The sequence below is a fragment of the Haliotis cracherodii genome, unplaced genomic scaffold (genome assembly GCF_022045235.1).
Source record: "Haliotis cracherodii isolate W230 unplaced genomic scaffold, xgHalCrac1.p SCAF_16, whole genome shotgun sequence".
NCBI lineage: Eukaryota > Metazoa > Mollusca > Gastropoda > Lepetellida > Haliotidae > Haliotis > Haliotis cracherodii.
The window spans coordinates 15,214,423-15,232,008 of NW_027266271.1; the positions used below are offsets into that span (position 1 = coordinate 15,214,423).

At 43.0% G+C, this 17,586-nt stretch overlaps 1 protein-coding gene across 1 annotated transcript in view; it reads right to left on the minus strand.

The window, feature by feature from the left end:
- Nucleotides 1-2,692: 2,692 nt before the first annotated feature.
- LOC139463867 (uncharacterized) overlaps nucleotides 2,693-17,586 on the minus strand; it is a 55,079-nt gene continuing 40,185 nt past the window's right edge. The window contains exons 34-47 of the mRNA XM_071245264.1: nucleotides 16,032-16,154; nucleotides 15,281-15,415; nucleotides 14,538-14,660; nucleotides 12,530-12,787; nucleotides 12,061-12,324; nucleotides 10,972-11,238; nucleotides 10,538-10,804; nucleotides 10,104-10,370; nucleotides 9,701-9,820; nucleotides 9,056-9,194; nucleotides 7,096-7,373; nucleotides 6,017-6,111; nucleotides 5,323-5,373; nucleotides 2,693-4,938 (exon numbers count right to left, since the gene is read on the minus strand). Of these exons, the coding sequence (XP_071101365.1) occupies nucleotides 4,921-4,938; nucleotides 5,323-5,373; nucleotides 6,017-6,111; nucleotides 7,096-7,373; nucleotides 9,056-9,194; nucleotides 9,701-9,820; nucleotides 10,104-10,370; nucleotides 10,538-10,804; nucleotides 10,972-11,238; nucleotides 12,061-12,324; nucleotides 12,530-12,787; nucleotides 14,538-14,660; nucleotides 15,281-15,415; nucleotides 16,032-16,154 (2,405 nt within the window). The 3' untranslated portion in view covers nucleotides 2,693-4,920. The remainder of the gene's footprint in view (nucleotides 4,939-5,322; nucleotides 5,374-6,016; nucleotides 6,112-7,095; nucleotides 7,374-9,055; nucleotides 9,195-9,700; nucleotides 9,821-10,103; nucleotides 10,371-10,537; nucleotides 10,805-10,971; nucleotides 11,239-12,060; nucleotides 12,325-12,529; nucleotides 12,788-14,537; nucleotides 14,661-15,280; nucleotides 15,416-16,031; nucleotides 16,155-17,586) is intronic.

Genomic DNA, 17,586 nt, shown 5'->3' on the forward strand with positions numbered 1-17,586 from the left:
CGTTTTCGCTCGGTGCCGTTTTGCTGAGGTGCCGTTTTAAGTATAATCCATTGTGTTTTTCATCTCCAAGGTTATCCCACAGGGGGTCGGAAATGTAAAAACAAAAGAAGAGAAAAAAGTTCCTTTCTGCAGAATTCCTATTCAAGTCTTTGGCGATGTATACCAAACAGTTATAACGATTTAAACACATTGGGAGCAATTTTAAACACATAGTGGAAACATATCTATGCATTGATTAAATTTGAGGCTTCTGAAAAATAAATGAAATGAGTCTGGATGTCTTGAATCGTCTTGAAATAAGACAGTAGATCGACGCACACACTGGTTTTTATTTTTAAAAGGTGTAACGGCCCGGTAAAGTTTGGCTACCTCATCTGATTCGTACATATGTTTGTATGGGGTATGATATGACAAAATATACGTACGAGTAAATAGAATCACAGTAAATGTTAAAATATTGTCTCACTGCACGTGAACCAGGCGTTTATGTTGGTGAAGGGAAGCTGGGACAGGTTGTGTTGTTTGTCCAATTTTGTCAGCATTCTCAGAGGCGTTGGGGTTGCCGAGTGGTTAAAGCGTTGGTACAACGCGTGAAACCCATTCCTGGTGTGATATCTGCTGTGATATTGCTAAAAGTGGCGTAAAATCATTCTCACTCGCTCAAGCTGGAGGTTCTCAAAAGTAGTTTTAAGTTATGCATTCTTTAACGATCAAGGTTGCACCAACCCTGAACAAATACCAGAGTGGCCCGTCTGTTTGATTGTACTTGTCGCAGGTTTTTGTGGCATGTACTTTCTCAAATAGCAACACTGCTCCCAGCTTTATATGTGAGTTATAGTAGAGGCGAATCCCATATCGCGACACACAAATAAAAGCAGTAAAGTGTTCCTTTTATTCCAAGTTCACTTTAAGAACGCATACTGTCAATTATATCTATTGTGAAAATTGATAGCGTTTTCAAGGAGCGGCATGCGAAGATGGACGGCAGGTAATGCGGGAGATGAGAAACACACAAATAAGTAAGGACGTCCCTACATGTTGGATCCCTCTGAAATATAAGTAACATATGTCGCTTGTCGCTTGATAGTCCAGATCCCCCCCCCCCCCCCCCCCCCCCCCCCCACCCCACGCACATACACCATGCGACACACATTTGGATTAAGGAAATGATGTCAAATCAAAGACAAATATTACTTATATTTCAGTGGTATAGTGGGTAAACCACTAGGCTAAAGATGCGCTGATACACCGCACACGGGTGGTTCAATCGTGTAAGGCGCAACAATTCCCTTGAAACCTATGATCGTGGGTCTAAATCCCGGTTCGCCACGATTATGCTTCTAGGTTTGTCAGCACCATACCCGTGCTCGTGGGTTTCACAGAAGTGGTAAACATCTGAGACCTGCATCACTTCGGGCACATTAAGCTGACACGCCGTGATATAACTGGAATACTGTTAAAAGCGGCGTTAAACTAACTGACTCACTCTAAGAATCTCTTTTGCAAGTTTATGTACGTCAGCAAGAGATAATTTACGCCCGTTTCCTAACGTTCATGGACAGTTCAGGAGAGCATCACAAGAAGATGTAAAACGACTGGTTCAGGAGCGCTCTATGAGCTCAACAACCCGAACAAACGGTGGACGATTCGCCACTTTTTTGACTGACAAAAAAAGAACCACTTGCCCCACGAACAACAGTGTACGTAGCATGTGTTAACAGTTAAAAAACAACAACTCAAAACTAAATCGATTGCAAATTGCAATTCTAGGTTCAGTTATTCCAATGCAACTATCTAATATATTTCACAAACTTGTCAAATTAGAGTTTTTACTGTTCTAATGTGGGCGATTATATGATACTATTGTGACCAAAAAGTGATACAGTAGATGGACTTAAGCAAGTGAGTATGGTTATACGCCGCTTGTAGAAACATTCCAGGAATATCACAGCGGGAGACACTAGAATTGGGCTTTCCTTAATTGTACCCATGTAGGGAATCGAAACCAAGTTCTTCGGCGTGACGAGTGAACGCTTTAACCAGGCTACTACACGGCCACGGCTTAAGTAAGAAGAAAGGGGTCTTGGGATTTTATCCACATAGAGTGAGTGAGTATGGTTTTACGCCGCTTTTAGCAATATTCCAGCAATATCACGGTGGGGGACACCAGAGGGCTTCACACATTGTACCCATGTCGGGAATCGAACCCGGGTCTTCGGCGTGGGGAGCGAACGCTTTAACCACTAGGCTACCCGACCGCCCCCTTATCCATATAGAGGACAGCCACGACTGTCGTTAGTCTCAGTTGCCAAGAAAGAAGTTTTGTGAGACAATCCTCAGGATTGCAAACCGTGTGGCAGAGTATTCATGTGGTTGTGTGAACGTTAGCAGATGTATTGCTGTGATCTAACGTCTTTGTGCATTATAACGACAACGCCCTTGAAGTATTCACTGTCAATTTGAAAAGAGTCCAAACAAACTGGAACTGATAAATTCACATTAAACATACACACATGAATATTTGAAAACTTACAATGATAACACGTGTTGTCACGAACTGGATGGGTGTGTCATGTCCCGGACGTGAATAGTCGGGGTCAAAATGTGCAGTTGGCCATAGACAACATTCCAGGGGAAGGAAATAACCACAGGTATCAATTTGAGCATGACAAAGGAAGATTTTCAACATAGTCAACAATTTATTCATGGCCTTGTTCACAATGTAACTTTCAAACATGTTTTCGTAACGTATGTGATTTTATATTGAATACATGCTTTAGGAACACAGCAACAGATCTTACGATGTGAAAATCTTTGGGATTGGACACATTAACTGTGCGAGTGGGTTATTAATAGTAATACCAGGAATTAACTATTTGAACCTTTACATTGAATACATTTTGAAAATGAACATAATTCATCTTCTACAACACTGAGGTCTCTATTTGTACATAAAACATTTTAGTGATCCATTGTCTTGCCTTCCCGGGCATTACTTACATGTAAATTATGTCAGGAAGTTCTAAATTGACAAAAGACTCTTATCATTAACCGTTTATCATCTAAATGAGTAATGTACATTTCGTTTTCTATAACCCTTAATCTCTGTCTAAATACATATAACAATATTCTTACATCACCGACATTTGGTGAGATATATACGTGAGAAAATCTACAAAGTGTGCATCCTTAAGCCGCCGTGGTGATAAAAAGTATTTTGTGTAAAGTTACAGGTTAATTTTCCAAATTAGTGATCAAATTATTTTAAAAACGAAAGCCAACAAGCGCCATTATTCACTACATAAAACTAGAAAACATACTGACTATTCAGATCGACCGATATGAGGCGTCAAATATACGATATATATATATATCTATCATTAATAGCTATATAAATATTTAATGTCATTCAATAAATTATTTGAACAAAGTACAAAACTGGCAGAATGAAACACACATTTGTAACAATAAAATGACTGAATAAACAAACTCCCCCAGTGTTTAAAAATATATAACAAATGTCTCCAAACACCAGAAATATACAACGGTGCCAATTATGCAATTATGATAAGAGTAATGACGATTGATAAATAAAAAATTTATCGATAAAGTTCATTTTATTGAATAAAGTACAGTCGAGTATTAATACTGTACCGACTGCTGCAGAAATCTTGTCATATACATTGCCATCTACACAAGGAGAGTACAACAATTTATTTGAGTATTAATACCGTAGGGACTTGTACATACATCTTGTCATATATAATCCCATCTCCACAAGGAGAGTACAACAATTTATTTGAGTATTAATACTGTACTGACTTGTACATACATCTTGTCATATATATTCCCGTCTACACAAGGAGAGTACAACAATTTATTTGAGTATTAATACCGTAGCGACTTGTACATACATCTTGTCATATATAATCCCGTCTACACAAGGAGAGTACAACACTTTGCTTGAGTATTAATACTGTACTGACTTGTACATACATCTTGTCATATTTAATCCCATCTACACAAGGAGAGTACAACAATTTATTTGAGTATTAATACCGTAGCGACTTGTACATACATCTTGTCATATATGATCCCGTCTACACAAGGAGAGTACAACACTTTGCTTGAGTATTAATACTGTACTGACTTGAACATACATCTTGTCATAGATAATCCCATCTCCCAAATCCCATTTTGTTAAATATATTCCCATGCTCAATGGGTGTTAAAGTAACACCAATGAAATACTGATATTAAACCGCATGCACACTTTTACAAGCGACCGCCTAACATCAACGAGGCGGGTATTTTGCCATCGTCGATTAACCAGAGTATTACATCTCCATTCTATCATGATACTACTCTGGACCAATTCGCCACAATAGTCTCAGAAGTCATCACTTCCACAGCTTCTTTCTCTTACTCAGCACAGACTTGCTCCCATTCAAAAATATGGTGGCGAATTGGCCCAAGGTATCTCGCAAAGTAAACTGGATGATCGACGATGGTCGCCCCCAAGTAAAACACAGTTACACGTAAACTGTGGCGATAACCCCAAACGTGCTCCTATAATGAGTGCCTTCCATGGAGAGGTGGACCAGAGCTATCCACACCGTGATTTCCCCTGATCAGCAATTGTATCGCAACGTGGCTATCTCCATGGAAGACGATAAGAATCCAACTTCAGCGAACACCAATTAATTCGGTCGGCACTTTTCTAGAAAAATCTTCCGGTGTCAGATCTCCGGATGAACGAATGTAAGATGTAGAGTAATATTCATCGGTGTTTTACCGACGTCCCCACAATTGACGTTTGGAAGGGGTTTCCGGACTTCCGGGGTCCTAGTCAAGGTGCGTTTCCAGATTGATGGTGTCCAGGCTGACCAGGTTTCGCTGTATGTGTATTTAACATGGCAGCTAGATGTCTTGGGAATTCTGTAACAAGGCGGCAAGGATGTATGCTTTCTCCGTGTTTAGAATATGATCCATGGAACAAAATGTCTAAAATAGTTTGTTGTTTAAAGCCGCCCACAGCAATATTCCAGCTATATGACGGCGATATTCGCGTCCGGACTGACAATCCAGGTTTTTTTTATCATGAGCATCTATCAACGCATTGAGGATACGATGACATGCATCAAACCAATCAGCGAGGCTGACCATCCGATCCCGTTAGTCTCCTCTTACGACAAGCATAGTCGACTGTTACGGCAAGCATGGGTTCCTGAAGACCGATTCTAACCCCAATATTCAATCTATTTGCCTGTGAATAGTGCGCACTGCAACATGACCAAGTCGGTGAGGGTCGAAGTTACTTACCAGATATGTCCTATTTGGCCTCTGATCAACTTGTGGACGAGGTACTTCATACTGAAAGTAAACATCCACATTATCATTATCAAGTCGATAAAACAATTGATTGTATGTTTGTTTCAATATTGAACACCTAGTTTCTTGTTTCAGGTTGTTCTACCGAAAAGCGAATATGATAAGTTTCCTGGAAAGTAATCGTGAATATGATATGTTTCCTGGAAACCAACAGTGAATATGATGTTTCCTGGAAACCAACAGTGAATATGATACGTTTCCAGGAAACCAACAGTGAATATGATAAGTTTCTTGGAAAGTAATAGTGAATATGATACGTTTTCTGGAAACCAACTGTGAATATGAAAGGGTTCCTGGAAAGTAATAGTGAATATTATAAGATTTCTGGACCAACAGTGAGAATGATAAGTTCCCTCCGTCAGTGGATTCTACAGGGAACAATACGGTTTCTTGTACACTGGAAACCGGAAACTAATCTTACGCGCCTATGCTTTCGCCCCAAATCGTCTACAATCCTACACTGAAGTCTAACAGCCGTTGAGGCACTGTGGATGGCCGTGTTGGAGAAGCTGTGTCCATACAGGGGCTGCTAAACCCCAGTCCATCACTAGATTACCAGAGATTCTGCTCCGGCAAACTACCTGAATGCGCAAGGTAGAATAATATGAATATGTCAGACGAATACCTGGCCATCAGGTCCTTGAGGTTCCAGGACGGAAAACAAATGTTCCCAGGAGAAATTTGACGTCGGCTCTTCTCTAATCGGTGAAGATGTGAGATCTGAAATAATTTTATTTTAACAGTATTACAATTAATTTTACTTAGTATATTTCACAATGTTTTAAGAAATAGTACAACGCCCCGGAAAGCAGAAAAAAAGTATTCATTTGCTTATAGTTTCAATGTCAAGACCATAATCATCCTTGTTAAATATCGAAAATAAAATATTTGAGGTTTAGAAGTTCTAAAAGGTACAGCAACCCATGCTTGTCGTAAAAGGCGACTGACGGGATCGGGTGGTCAGGCTCGCTGACTTGGTTGATGCATGTCATCGATCCCAATTGCGTGGATCGATGCTCATGATATTAATCACTGGATTGTCTGGTCCAGACTCGATTATTTACAGACCGCCGTCATATAGCTGGAACATTGGTGAGTGTGGCGTTAAACAACAAACCAACCAACAAAAAGGTATAAAACTGTACATGCTATTTTCAACACATTGCTCGGACATTTCATATTTGTGTATTATATCATTAACGCCTAACCTCTTGCATATATTGTATATTAGAGTATCATATCATCAAAGCAACCGCGTGTTAACATTGTATATCGGCGTATCACATCATTAACGTAACCTTCAGTATACATTGTAGACCCGTGAAGATACGGGGTAGAATATCCCCACAGCAACCCAAGCAACAAAGCGACTATGCTTGTCGCAAGAGGCAACTAACGGGATCGGTGGTCAGGCTCGCTGCCTTGGATGATGCATGTCATCGTATCCCAATTGTGTGGATCGATACTCATGATGTCAGTCACTGGATTGTCTGGATCTGACTCAATTATTTACAGACCGCCGTCAAACTGCGGGAATATTGCTGAGTGCGGCGTTTTAACAACAACAACAACAACAACAGCAAAAAAAAGAGCATATATAGTATTTTGGTGTATCACGCCATTAACGTAACATTGTATACATTGTATTGTTGTATCATGTCACTGATGCGTAACACACACCCTGACTAGGTTATATCCACTCACCTCTCGATGTTTCCGTTAAGCCTTGAAATCGATCTTGAACCCATGGCGTGTCTTTGAATGCGTAACTCTTGCCCCTTCCTGTTTTGTCCCCCCTCCCCGCCCGGTCCGACCTCCTTGTCCAGTCTGACCTGCCGGACCTCCCTGTCCGGTGGGAGGTGTCGCTCACCTGGGATGCAGCATCAGACAAGGTGTGTGGGGAGTACGCCTGGTAGCGAGAGGCACCATAGCTTGACTTTGTCGCCAGTCCACCGAAGAATAAACTTCGGAAGGCCCCGTCACTGAAATCGAATACAATCCAAAATAAGGTTAAAGTTGTCTGCTATATTTCCTGTCATGATTTTGCTCGAATATTGCTAAAACCCAGTCAGATGTACAAAATATATTCCATGTAAACTGGGAACGGTTGGCCCAGTCGATACACGCAACAATTCTCTGTGCATAATGGCTTTACTTGGCTATTCTAGAAACCTATGATTGTGTCTTCGAATCCCAGATTCGCTCCGATTAGGTTTGTCAGCACCATACCCCTTCTCGTAGGTTTACCAAAGTCGTGAACGTCTGAGACCTGCATCACTTCGGGCTTCCTCCCACATCAGGCTGACACGGCATGGTATAAATTAAATACTGTTCAAAGCAGTCTCACTCATTCTGCTACCTCTAAAACAACCACAGCGACAGCTATTACGACCGCTACCTCCTAGTTTGACCATTCCTATCAACTTCCAAAAAAAATACTGATTATTGGCCCTAAAGTGAGTGAGTGAGTGAGTAAGGTGGGTTTAGCGCCGCTTTGAACAATATTCCAATTATATCACGGCGTGTCAGCTTAATGTGGGAGGAAAGCCCCAAGTGATGCAGGTCTCAGACTTTTACCACCTCGGTGAAACCCATGACAAACCTAGAAACATAATCGGGGCGAACAGGGATTCCAACCCACAATTACAGGTTTCTGGTGTTGACAACGTAAACTCTGCAGAACTGTTAGTGGCGCCTCAGACGACTGTGCCTGTATCTTGGGGTCTGTCTCTGTCTGCATGAATGAATTATACTGATGTATAATATTGTTTGTAAAATTATTTGTCTGTTTCTCAGGACACTTTCCTGTGAGAGACACTATCTAACGCTTACATCTACACGCAAAGTTATGCATCTATTAGAGCAACTTCAGCGGTCAAAGGTAGTTTTAAATCCACCAATTACAAAACCGCCATGCATCACACAGTAAGTGTAACATGCCCTATCAAATAAACCCAATGAAACATGAGTCAAATATATAAATGTAAGGTTTGACATGTATGTGCTGAATCCAAGGTGGTCGCCATTATTATGGTATCGGGAAATGAATTTGATCTAGAATACAGGATAATGACCAAAACAACGTGACCTTCGCGACATGAAATCATTCCAAGAGCACACTGGTTTTCTTGTGTATGTCTAGCTCTGTTCGTTTGATGTTTAACGCCGCACTCAGCAATATTCCAGCTATTTGACGACAGCCTGTAAATAATTGAGTCTGGACCAGATAATCCAGGGATTGATATCATGAGCATCGATCCAATTAGGATACGATGACTTGCATCAGCCAAATCAGCGAGCCTGACCACCCGATCCCGTTGGTCGCCACCCTACAGGCATAGTCGCCATGTTCCACAAAGAAAACTTTGATGATCGTTACTACCATATTTTAACACTGACGCAAAATCGCTTTGGTGAACGAGGCCCTGAACCTTAGTCTGTCAGAAGGGTTCAAGGGTTCACCAAAGTGATTATTGTCACTCTGGACTTACAATTGACTCTGCTTTATGCAGAGATTTCTATTGGATGTGGAAAAAGTTTTGTCGCTTTATTTTCTCCCTAAGCAATTGCAACCAGCTGTGAATTAACTGTTCAAGAGGCGTTGAAACCCAACGTACTCACTCTTAAAGAGTGTACCAATAAACTAGACCTGGCCCACGCTTACCGATCCTCCGATGATGGTGGCAGCAGGGAGTTTCGCCTTTGTTGACGTCGCCTGCGGCAACAGCAGAAGATGAGGATGGCGACAACGAGCGCTAAGAGGATGAAGATGGGTATGGACAGGCCAAGCGCTAGTGGGAGAACTGTAAGAGAACGATACCATGAACGGAGAGACAGGATAAAATACCCCGAAAACTGAAAGTAAGTCCATAACATAAGCCCCCCCCACCCCACCCCACCCCCCCCGGTCTCACTCACTCTCTCTATCGCTTTCCGACTCCTCTCCCTACTTCTCTATTCCTCTCTCTCTCTCCTCACTACCCCTGCTTCTCTCCTCTCTTCCTTTCCGTATCTATCCCTTCTCTCACCCTTCCCAAATCTGACTGTCCCTTCTCTCTCCCTACCCCTATTTCTCTCTCTGTCGCCCTACCTTCTCTCTCTACTCCTGTTTCTCTCTCTTTCTGTCTGTCGTTCCACCCTCTCTCTCCCACTGCCGCCTTTCTCTTTCGCCCCCCCACGCTCTTTATCTGCCCCCCCCTCTCTCTCTCTCTCTCTCGCCGCCCTCATCCTCTCTCTCTCTCTCTTTCTCTCACTTAGTAAATCAAATCGAAATAGGTGAAAAAAGAAAAATGAAACAGTGCGACTTAACCTGAGCATTCATTGCCTGTGCCGAAGTAGAGGTGGGGGCAGGAACAGGTGAAGGATCCCTCGGTGTTGTCACAGTGGTATTGACATGTGTGCTGGGCGCTGGATAGGCACTCGTTACGATCTGGAAATAATGGGGGGATAACCTACGACCAACGAAGAAGTGCGGATTATCTGTGACGAGTGAAAAACGTTTGTAAGTCCTTTGCCTTGGCGAGAGTTTATCAACATTATTTCACGAGAAACAGATAACCGGTAATTTGCGAGAAACTTATTTCACATATTACTCAGAATAGTGGAGCAGAAAGACTGATTATTCTCTGGCGATAACGTTTTCATCAATAATAATTCTTCTTTGGTGAATACGGTAAGCTTCAACAGTAGACGATGTCACTTATAACACTCACCAGCACAAGCAGCACCACTTGTTGGTCTCCCGAACCCAGGATTACAGTCGCACACAAAGCTACCGTTTGTGTCGCGACACACCTCTTGAGTTCCGGTACAGACAGATGGGGTGGCTAAACACTCGTCGACGTTAGTCTCACAGTTGGTGCCGGTCCAGGCAGAGGCACACGTGCAGGAACCATTGACCGAGTCGCAGGACACTGAGTTCCCGGATATGCATGTGCATGCGTTTTCACAGTTGGTGCCATAACTTGTCGAATTGCATGCTGAATCAAAACAAATATACTGTACTTTTCGAATTCTTATCTTTTTTCAAACATCTTGATATTGGGATTGGTTTGAAATCTTAGAGTTATCATTTCCAAACTGTAAAAAGTCCCTGTCTTACATAATTAGAGATACGGTATTAGACGATGTCACTTATAACACTCACCAGCACAAGCAGCACCACTTGTTGGTCTCCCGAACCCAGGATTACAGTCGCACACATAGCTACCGTTTGTGTCGCGACACACCTCTTGAGTTCCGGTACAGACAGATGGGGTGGCTAAACACTCGTCGACGTTAGTCTCACAGTTGGTGCCGGTCCAGGCAGAGGTACACGTGCAGGAACCATTGACCGAGTCGCAGGACACTGAGTTCCCGGATATGCATGTGCATGCGTTTTCACAGTTGGTGCCATAACTTGTCGAATTGCATGCTGAATCAAAACAAATATATTGTACTTTTCGAATTCTTATCTTTTTTCAAACATCTTGATATTGGGATTGGTTTGAAATCTTAGAGTTATCATTTCCAAACTGTAAAAAGTCCCTGTCTTACATAATTAGAGATACGGTATTAGACGATGTCACTTATAACACTCACCAGCACAAGCAGCACCACTTGTTGGTCTCCCGAACCCAGGATTACAGTCGCACACATAGCTACCGTTTGTGTCGCGACACACCTCTTGAGTTCCGGTACAGACAGATGGGGTGGCTAAACACTCGTCGACGTTAGTCTCACAGTTGGTGCCGGTCCAGGCAGAGGTACACGTGCAGGATCCATTGACCGAGTCACAGGATGCTGTGTTGGGGAACACACACGTGCACTTGCTGGCACAGTTGAACCCATATGTTGGTGACGTGCATTCTGAATGGATATGAGTTGCATGCAGTTAAGTATAAGGTAGTTAATATGAAACCAATTTATTTTTATATAATTTAATATTGATATCGTTAATTGGGGTTGACGAGTGGGAGGATGTTGTCATGCAGCTATATCACGGCGGCCTTTAAATGTTTGAATGTTGGTCAGTCCAGTGTTTGACAGCATGTACATCTATTTATGCCTTTTGGACACGCCTCACTCTCACCCTACTCCCTTAAACCTCTTAGGCAATATTAGGTGGTGAGGCAGTACTCTACCTTTGGATCCCCAAGGGATAGCTGAGATTCCCATGGGAAGGCATGCAAATTGGAAGATCAGAAACAATGTACATATTTTGGGCCAAATATTTCTTCCACGACAACACTTGAATTTTGAGAAATAAACAGAATTATGTTTCACAACAAACTGATTTTATTCCAACGTTTCTGAACAAGTTGGCCTAAAACACTAAATATGCTGAAACACTTTGAAAAATGCATAGTGGATTTGGACTCTTGATAAATAACAAATGATTGGAAGCTTATGTCAAGGTATGACAACGCGAATGAGGATTCAAACTCAGACAACATTATTGCTATGTTATTGCCCACAAACCTCACTGTCACATACAAATTTATTGTTTTCTGTCAGTTCGATGATTTTGTTTTCACTATTCCACTATGCGTTTTAAGGTGTGTTGGTAAACAACTTCAACGTTGGAGTTATGGATTAACATTACAGGTGAGCTACATTCCTCTTTGTGTCTCACATGGAACTGTACTAAAACAATCCCTAACGATGTTGATTACCCTGCTTAAGACTCACCGACACATGTTGAACTTTGGGATGACTTCCAGAACCCAGGGTTACAGTCACACACATAGCTGCCGGATGTGTTGCGACACACCTCAGTGGCTGTACAGTTGTGGAGGCTTTCTGAACACTCATCCACGTCAGTCGAACAGTTGGTGCCGTTCCATCCTTCCTTGCACGTGCATGATCCATTGATCGAATCACAGGAGTCTGTGTTGGCGAAATCGCAAGTACAATCTTCTGCACAGTTGATGCCATATGTTGTACTGGTACAAGCTGAAACAAAAGCAGAATAAATACTGGATATGTCGGTACAAGGACATCAGGATCACCTGGCGCATTAGGTGACCTCGAACAAGCGTGTTCATGGTCAGCCTAAGGCCTAAAGTCTGTCGTGATATCGCTGGAATATTGATGACTAACCATGTCTGTAGACGGAATACACTATCTAAGCATTACTTGTACCACTATTTGTACTTACGTATGCAACCGCCTTTGGTCCGTATATATCCTTTATTACAGGTACATGAATAGGAACCGTTCCTTTCGCCACACGTGCTGTTGGTGCCGCAGATGGCGGAGTCGTCGGTACATTCTGGTACGTCCTCCGTGCACGTCGTTCCTTTCCACCCAGTCCTACATGTACAGCTGCCGTCAGTTGCGTTACAGTTGATGGTGTTGGTGGCGTCGCAGCTGCAGTTCTCTATACAGTTGGCGCCATAGGTGCCGTCAGGGCATGCTGAGGAGAATACAATTCCAATCATGCACTAACTGTCCTTCTCATAGATATCATTGTTAGGATTCCAGGCCAACAGGCCTACAGAACCCAACGCTGGTCGGAATAGCGGACTTTGAAGGGGATTCTGTGGCTTTGCTGATTGCGTGACATTGTACCTACATTACGTGAATTAGTGGTTTGCCAGGTCCAGACTCAGATATACAGGCCGTCGTGAAATAACTTGAATATTGCTGACTGCGGCGTTTAACAATACTCATCCACTCTCGTTGACCGAACCGAAACGAGAGTTACTCTGACAAAGAGAATATTTACACAAAATACACCATTTGTGAAAAATATAATTTCCAAATCTGAACAAGTGTACGTCTTTCACATACCTTCACAAGTTGCCATGTCAGCAGCCAACTGGAAGCCATCACAGTAGGAACAAGTGTACTTCGCTCACATACCTTCACACGTTGCCATGTCAGCAGCCAACTGGAAGCCATCACAGCAGGAACAAGTGTACTTCGCTCACATACCTTCACACGTTGCCATGTCAGCAGCCAACTGGAAGCCATCACAGCAGGAACAAGTGTACTTCGCTCACATACCTTCACACGTTGCTATGTCAGCAGCCAACTGGAGGCCTTCACAGCAGGAACAAGTGTTCTTCGCTCACACACCTTCACAAGTTGCCATGTCAGCAGCCAACTGGAAGCCATCACAGCAGGAACAAGTGTACATCTCTTACATACCTTCACAAGTTGCCATGTCAGCAGCCAACTGGAAGTCATCAGAGCAGGAACAAGTGTACGTCTTTCACATACCTTCACAAGTTGCCATGTCAGCAGCCAACTGGCAGTCATCAGAGCAGGAACAAGTGTACTTCGCTCACATACCTTCACACGTTGCCATGTCAGCAGCCAACTGGAAGCCATCACAGCAGGAACAAGTGTACTTCGCTCACATACCTTCACACGTTGCCATGTCAGCAGCCAACTGGAAGTCATCAGAGGAAGAGCACGTGTACTTCTCTTACATACCTTCACACGTTGCCATGTCAGCAGCCAACTGGCAGTCATCAGAGCAGGAACAAGTGTACGTCTTTCACATACCTTCACACGTTGCCATGTCAGCAGCCATCTGGCAGTCATCAGAGCAGGAACAAGTGTACGTCTTTCACATACCTCCACACGTTGCCATGTCAGCAGCCAACTGGAAGCCATCACAGCAGGAACAAGTGTACGTCTTTCACATACCTTCACACGTTGCCATGTCAGCAGCCAACTGGCAGTCATCAGAGCAGGAACAAGTGTACATCTCTTACATACCTTCACACGTTGCCATGTCAGCAGCCAACTGGAAGCCATCACAGCAGGAACAAGTGTACTTCGCTCACATACCTTCACACGTTGCCATGTCAGCAGCCAACTGGCAGCCATCACAGCAGGAACAAGTGTACTTCTCTTACATACCTTCACAAGCTGCCATGTCAGCAGCCAGCTGGAAGTCATCAGAGGAAGAGCAAATGTACTTCGCTCACATACCTTCACAAGTTGCCATGTCAGCAGCCAACTGGAAGCCATCACAGCAGGAACAAGTGTACTCCTCTTACATACCTTCACAAGTTGCCCTGTCAGGAGCCAACTGGAAGTCATCAGAGGAAGAGCAAAATTAATGTACTTCGCTCACATACCTTCACAAGTTGCCCTGTCAGGAGCCAACTGGAAGCCATCACAGCAGGAACAAGTGTACTTCTCTTACATACCTTCACAAGTTACCATGTCAGCAGCCAACTGGAAGCCATCAGAGCAGGAACATGTGTACGTGCCAGCAGGTGAGTTCGCACAGTTCTGCGAACACGTTGTATTCACGGCACATTCGTCAATGTCTGTTGGTAAAAAGAACATGTTGTAACGACGATCATCAATTAAGGTATCGAGGCAATGTTTGTCAATGCTTTGATTGTGGCCTTACGTCGCACCTAAAACGGTTCTTAGCACGCGCGCGCACGCGCACACACACACACACACACACACACACACACACACACACACACACACACACACACACACACACACACACACACACACACACACACACACACACACACACACACACACACACACGGAGCAGGCAAACAAGTGATTGATATAATAGGTAACGTCTCTTGTCCGAATTCGATGACATTCAAGTCCCCGAGTCTGACCCCAGGTCCATTTAGTCGCCAAGCATATTTTAATAATCTCACAATTACACCAATAACACACGAATATTTGTGACCAAGCTTTACAAATGTCTCAACAATTGGTATTAACGAAATGACACAACATGCCCAAGCCTCTGGGATTAATGACTACAACAGGCGTATCGAATTGCTCTACAAACATATTCCTTTTCAGTTTCGTCGGTAGCATTCTCAGTGTCATAATTCTGAAAACTGGATTCAAAAGATGAAAGAACATTCAGCAAATACCACAGGCATCTGCATCACACACATTGTACACGTACCATCACAGGTTTTGTTGTCGGCGTCTCTTAGCTGGTATCCTGGGTTACAGAAACATATGTCTGTTCCTCCTTCAACACGACAACCACCGTTGGCGGAGCAGTCTGTTCTGTTGCAAGTCGCAGCTCCAGGTTTCACTGCGTAATAAAGACACGGACCACTTGAGGTGTGTGAATTAAGGCGATATACGTGTGTCCTTATGGAGATATAATTTACTTGGAACAGCAAACAATACACTAAAAAGGTCAAGTGCTTTATGAGTCAGAAACGAGAATACTGTTTGACGCCACAAGCGATATTCCAGCTCTATCTTGGCGTCACGTAAATATTTGAATCGGGAAAACCACTCCTTCATTCTGTGAGCAACGAGGTAAGTACACTGTAGCACCCCAATACCAATTGATAATAATATCAAATAAATTTAATTATGAAGCTTGCAGAGACCCCTGCACCGCATATACTTCACATTAGTTTTAAATATATATGCATTAACCGAAAAATACGTTCATTGTCGTAACAGGACAGAGATGTGTCCCTCTGCCGTGTCAAGATACGTGGATCGTTTGCTTAAATCCTCGACTCGCCATCATTATAATAATTGATATGACGGGAGTCACCTTGCTCGTGGGTTTCACAAATATGAAAACTCCATCACATCTGGGATTACACCACATTCTGTTGCAACGCTGTGATCTTATTGAAAATAGGTTACATCGGCATGACACTGACTCACAAACTGGTTTATAAACTCACATGTGCACTTTCTCCTTTCTTTGGTGAGTTGATATCCATCGTAGCATTCACATGCATAGCCACCTTGTGTGTTCCTGCACTTGTGATCACAAGCATGCTTTCCCAGACTGCACTCGTTGATATCTGCCATAGAACACCACAGTATTGAGGTGAAATGGGGTTAGGAGGCGTTCAGATTATTGCTTAGTTTGTTTTTTAACGCAGCACTCAGCAATAATATATCAGCTGTATGACGACGGTCTGTAAATTATCAAGTCTGAACCAGACAATCCAGTGATTAACGCCATGAGCATCGATCCACGCAATTAGGATACGATGACATGCATCAACCAAGTCAGCGAGCCTGGCCATTTCGATTCCGTTAGTCGCCTCTTACGACAAACACAGTCGCCTTTTACGGTGAGCATGGCTTGCTGAAGACCTATTCTAACCCTTAAGATTATTGTACTTATATGTATGTGCGTGTGGCTGCTTGTACTAGTCCGGACTAATGCCGATATTATAGCTCCATCCTACTGAGATACCATACCGCAGGTTAACATGAATACCCAACTCAGACACAGTATACTGACTCCGAGCCGAACTGTTCTTGTTTTAGCCCCTTAATTCCGAGCGCCAGGCAGGGTAACAACAAGTACCATCTTTAAACGGTATGACGCGGCCGGGGATCGAACCCCGACCTTCCGCTCTCCGGATGGACGCTCTACAGCTGGACCAGAGCTAGATCAGAGCTAGACCACAGCTAGACCATGGAGACGGTCCAGACATTCATATTGAGGAGCAAATAATTTTCATAATCAGTTCAGTTGTGGGTATGAATTGTAAGTTAAATTCTTATGGTCATGTGTCTTTGATCACATTCACATCAAACGATTCGATCGCTTATCGATCACAAACAATACTGCAAGCCTTAATAAGGCCTTCTTAACCCTGCAATGCATGCAACTCTGCTTATTGATAATAAGCAGGTTTGTTGGTATTTTGGGGAACTCTGAATCTGTATATATGGATCTAAATGTGAAACATACATGTATGAGGCGACTACCTGCTCCCTTTTATGGCTTGTCCCAATGGTTTTAGTTCTAGTTTAGATGGGTTAATAAGTGGAAGGAAATTATCCAAGTGACCATTATTAAAGATATAACATAATCGATATACCTAAATCTCGCCAAATCCCCGTGGTCAGATTTTGGAGATCTCAGCAGTAATTCCGTTTCATAGACATAAAGAGTGAGTGAGTATGGTTTTATGCCGCTTTCAGCAATATTCCAGCAATATCAAGGCGGGGGACACCAGAAATGGGCTTCACACATTGTACCTATGTCGGGAATCGAACCCGGGTTTTCGGTATGACAAGCAAACGCTTTTCACCACTAGTCTACCCGACTGCCCCCATAGACATAAAGAAGGGGAGCACATTTGGTGCCCATTGGGATGTCTACTTCTGGTGGAATTCTGGTCAATGCCATACGGCTTATAACCTATGGATTTACACAATATCGAACCTGGCATGAATTTATGTATGATGCATCAACAACTATATTTAAACTAATTT